At 37.4% G+C, this 5000-nt stretch overlaps 1 protein-coding gene across 3 annotated transcripts in view; it reads right to left on the reverse strand.

Annotated features, from left to right (window-relative positions):
• The window catches only part of LOC137997330 (rho guanine nucleotide exchange factor 5-like), a 30781-nt gene that overhangs the window by 12576 nt on the left and 13205 nt on the right, over positions 1-5000 (reverse strand). For all 3 annotated transcript variants that reach the window (XM_068843258.1, XM_068843260.1, XM_068843259.1), the window contains exons 7-12: positions 4987-5000; positions 4649-4779; positions 2601-2637; positions 2061-2087; positions 901-1064; positions 308-364 (exon numbers count right to left, since the gene is read on the reverse strand). The exon at positions 4987-5000 is cut by the window's right edge and continues 148 nt beyond it. In XM_068843258.1, coding sequence (XP_068699359.1) covers positions 308-364; positions 901-1064; positions 2061-2087; positions 2601-2637; positions 4649-4779; positions 4987-5000 — 430 coding nt within the window. The remainder of the gene's footprint in view (positions 1-307; positions 365-900; positions 1065-2060; positions 2088-2600; positions 2638-4648; positions 4780-4986) is intronic.

Below are 5000 nucleotides of genomic sequence, written 5' to 3' on the forward strand. Positions count from 1 at the left end.
TTTTGCATAAAAAAATGACAAAAAAGTACTTGAAATAATGCTCAAATTGATATATTAAGCCCTGTTCAAAAGGCGTTGTTTGAGAGAATCTGGGCCTGTATCAAACTGAATTTTGAGATTGTTTGGACACAACAGAAGAGCAGTGCACAACTTTTAGTGAGCCTCAAATTCTAATGACAATGACATCTCCAACATAATATTATGAAGTCATAAGAAAGAAAGAATTTAAATTGCTGATCAGTATAAATTTCACTAGAATGATTCATTCCTTGAAAATAATTACTTTTTATTTCAAGGTTAAACTAACCTCTTGCCGTTTGCGTTCTTCTGGTTTTATGGAGTCTAAAATTCCACTAGCTTTTACCTTAAAGATAGAAAGGGAAATTAACAAATGAAACAGTTTTCAACCCTCATCACTTTGCACATGTGCTAGTGTATACAATAATGTTCTTATTGCCTTTTCTGCTGCACAAAAATTTATAATCGATTTTATAAAATTGCCAATCTTGGACATTGCGTCGTAACTGACTGCTTCACTCAATCTGAGTTATCAGTTTAATTTTAAATATCATATGACTTTATGATGGAAACTAATTGCACTGGTTGTTTGTAAAATCTAAAATGCACATGACTGGAACTGAGTGTTAATATTATATTCTGTGTACTGTGCATAATATCTGGCATATTGTGATTTGGAAACCATGTCAAATTGCACCCTTTGAATGGGAAACCCTACTGGTAAAGTCTTGTTGTAAGCAACATTGCTCTCTGGAGTCCTGAGAATAAGGCATATTTCCCTCTGTCCTTCTTTGCCACAAATATATTATGTGGAACTTTTTGTCAGACAAAGGTTGGGAGGAAATACATCTGCATTAGCAAGCTGGATTTCTTGTTCTGTACCTCAGGCAATTCAGACCAAAGGACCCTCATATTCCTCAAAGTCCCTTTTGCCAGCTCTTCCAGAAAAGCCTCATCACCCAGTGATGTGTTGCTGCTCAGTCTCTGGCGACTGATGCTCCTCTCACGGTTAAGAGTGCATCTGTTATAAACTTGATATAGAGGTTCTGTTGAATAACCATAACATTGGAGATAACTTGTACAAAAATATGCTACACAGATGGCTGGTAATTCCTTTAAAAGCCTGAGGCAAGCAAAAAAAAAGCACAATATAATTCTAATTAAGGACAATTTAGGACCAAAGAAACAATACCGTAAACTTCCATGTATAAGCCGCATCCGTAGATAAGCCGAACCCCGAATTTAGAAGCGCAGATTTTGGAAAAAAATGTAATACAATAAAGTTTGAAGTTCCAGTAACGTTCTATTGCTATAAACCAACAAGGACAAACAATCAAGGTTTCACCATAAAGTTGAAATTCCTTCGATATTGAAACAAAACGAACGAGTGCTTAGTAGCCAAGCTTTAAATGTGGGGAGGAGTCTGGGCCAGGGCCTGGGTATCATGACCACGTCTATAAAGTTGTACCCGCAATAGGCGAAAAAATTCATGCAGAACAGGAGCTTGATAATGCAGTCGACAAATTTGCCGAGAAGATGGTCAAGGACAATGAAACAGTCGGCCATTTACCTTGCGAGTATTCGCGAATTTTGTGGTATTTTATCGCACGTGGCGGAAAGATATGCGTGGAAGTGACTGGCTGAAGAAGTCACTGCAAACAGCTGTGCGGAGGAATGGAGATTCCTTGTAGGCTGGTGTTTACTTGTTCGAGTAAAGCGAAAATTAATCATTTGAAAGAACTCTTGGAGAGCAAGATTCGCTAATAAACACTCGAAGACACAAACCGCTCCTTTAGGAGCCACCACTCATTAAAAAGTCAATGAACAACAGCAACATGCTCTCAGTTTCTTTTATGTTTCTTTACTGAGATCTTAAGAAGTTGTATGAATATTAATTAGGTTTTTTAAAACTCCAAACACAGATGTATCCATGGATAAGCCGCACCCTTGATTTACAGTGTATGGCTTCAATTTTGTGAAAAAAAGTGCTGCTTATACATGGACGTTTACGGTATTATAATGTCATAGAGATAAAATCTGACCTTCGACATTGCTGTAGTTGTCATTATCTGCAAAATATAAAAGGATGAACAAGAAAATCACTGAGTGAGTCTACTTTCTCAATAGTCAAGATTAATTTATGTTAGTATAAATACACAGGTGATTATACAAAATTGCGCGCTCTCATTGGCTCGCTATCTTGGATTATCAGCCGATTGGGGAATGTTGTGACCACAGAAAATTTGGTATCTCTCAAATGCCCTTTTCTGCATTCTGAAGCACAAAATGGACATTCCAAAACATGACAATTTGCGAATTTATTAGTTGTCACAAGCTACATGTATATTAAGACTACTATCTAGACTTGATTTGAAATAAAGCCGGAGTGGCTCTTAACAATTCTGTAAAGGCACTGCACCAATGATACATTGTTGCTAAGAACCAGACAACACCTATGGAGCACACCCCACAAGACATTTGCAATAATTTTGAGAGACTACATGGAAAGTCTTAAACATCATGAAGAAATGTGTGGAGGGGGGAGGGGGGCAAAATGTTGCTTCAGCTTATTTTTGTTGTACCTGAAAAGAAGCTATCTTCTGTGGAATCAACAGCAGGCTGAAAGAAAATACCTAGAAAATCAGTACTTTTATAATCACTAGCAAAGAACTGCCATACATGGAAAAAAGTATCATTAATGACAATTGCTTACATGCATATCTTTAGTGAAATTGAGACCAAATTTTGGGAAAACAGGGACCAAGTGCAGGTCACATTATTACATTTGAACAGGGGCAGCAAGGTACAATGTACAGCTGTAGAACGCGAAGTTCACCGGTCACAGTTATGGTACAAACAAATCTTAGATATTGGAAGCTTCGTATAATTATAAGCAAAGGTTTCATAAGACATAAACAAGTAAAAATTAGCGATAGGACAGAACAATGTTTCTGTGATATCATGACACCATTTTCAAGTTCAAATGCATTGAGAAAAACCATCATAAAATTCGCTCAAGATTAACATGCTTCGTAATTGAATATGCAATGTCATGCAAATAGTTTTGCTTGAATTGAGTCCGACTGGACATTGCAATCTTATTCATGCACTTCTTGAGAATGGAGAAAAGCCTGTTAAGGTCTTTCAGGAGAATACAGTGTTTGCCAATGGAAGAGAACTGTTTAGTGTGTTCAGCTGCACAATGGTGCAAGTGCCTGAGAGGGTAAAATTTAAGAATCCGATCCCACCAATGCGTCGGCCAACACGTCGGCCCACGCGTCGGCCCACGCGTCGGCCAACACACCACCGACACACGACCGACAGTCAATTCAATAACAGTTCAATAAGGCCCAAATGAGTCACCGACACGCCACCGACGCACCACCAATGCACCACTGACGCACTACCGACGCATCTTATATGTTATAAGTTTAAACAGCGGCCAACGGCAGTCGCCTGACAGTCGGCCGACGCGTTGGCCGACGCGTTGGTGGGATCGGATTCTTAAATTTTACCAATGAGAGTATAGCCTAGTACATAACTTGCATCACACAAGTCACATTCAAATTTATAAACTATATGTTGTTGGTTAACAATTGGCCGTTGGTTCAATAAAATAAATTATTATAAAAATTTCTACATTCAAATACATGCAAAAAAAAAAAACTCTCTCAACTCAGTTTGCTTTGAAAAAGTAAAGCTGTAAAATTTTAGTGGCCTCCATATTTGGTCTGCTTTATGATTCACACCAAAGACCTAGGTGCACAGTGGAGGTTGTAACCAGTGTTCAAAATTAGTGGGTTGTAGGGTCATCTCAGATAACCAGAAAGTTTACCAAGCTGGAGAAAATAATATTATTACATAGGCAGCGCCAGACTCACTTGTCGGTTTTCAATTGTCAATATCCGATAGTAGAATTAAGTCAACAAAAATTAATTTGTTGCAGCTGAGCACTTCCCTGTGTTTGAATATCTGTGGCTTTTACAAAAAATTGTCAGATTGGAAAATGCAATAGACAATATCACAAACACTTAGGCGATGGAGACCAAAGAATCCGAAAATGCTTAACCTTAAACCCAGACTTCCACAAAAACACCACAAGCACACACTTAGAACCAAGGGATACTCAAACTCCAATGCCATGTGATTGCATCACAACACAGCATGTATTTAAGTTAAAGTTAGGGGGTTCCTAATAAGCAACCAAGCATTTATCAGGGCAACCAAATATATGGGTTTAGTTGAAAAGCTTTTGAATCAGGGACAACCTGGAGATTACTGTAATAAAATTTGAGAACTGGTAATGTTCACGTCTCTTGACTGGTCAAAGTCTGGATAATAATTATTGAGGTATATGTGTTTTTTGCTGTAAGTTTACAAATGACAGTAACCTGTGACCTGTGGTTCTGAACCTGCCTTTTGTATGATGTGCTTTTCTTTATGTATTTGTTTTTTCTTCTTCAAAAAATGTTTTTGAGATGATGTCATAAAATCATTTATGATCCTCACAGTTATAGGAATTTAAGCAGTTGTGACACATCCTGAACGAAATCAATGCTTACACCTGAAAAGAAAAACAGTACACAATTCAAGCTTATAGCACTTCTTTTGGCTTCAACTACATACACACCTCTGAATAAATACTATCCATTTCTTCAAATTCCTTGCTGTGAGCTGGTGGCTCAGGAGGGGAAACATTTTCAGGAGGGACACAATAGTCATTTGATGAATCATCTGATGAGAATGAGCTTTGTGATGAAGCTAGAAAATGTACATACAACAATATGAGAATAAAAAACAAATCCCTTTCCTTTCTTTCTTTTAACATACAAGAATACAACAACAGGATTACTGTAAATATAGCAAGATTTTGCCAAGATGGATTGAATGAGTACGAAAAACAAATCAAATTTTGTGTAAAGTTTGTGTTTTGCAAAGGCAAACTGTAAAATCGCTTATTAAAGTTACCATCATCATCATCA

This window comes from Montipora foliosa, chromosome 3 (genome assembly GCF_036669935.1).
Source record: "Montipora foliosa isolate CH-2021 chromosome 3, ASM3666993v2, whole genome shotgun sequence".
NCBI lineage: Eukaryota > Metazoa > Cnidaria > Anthozoa > Scleractinia > Acroporidae > Montipora > Montipora foliosa.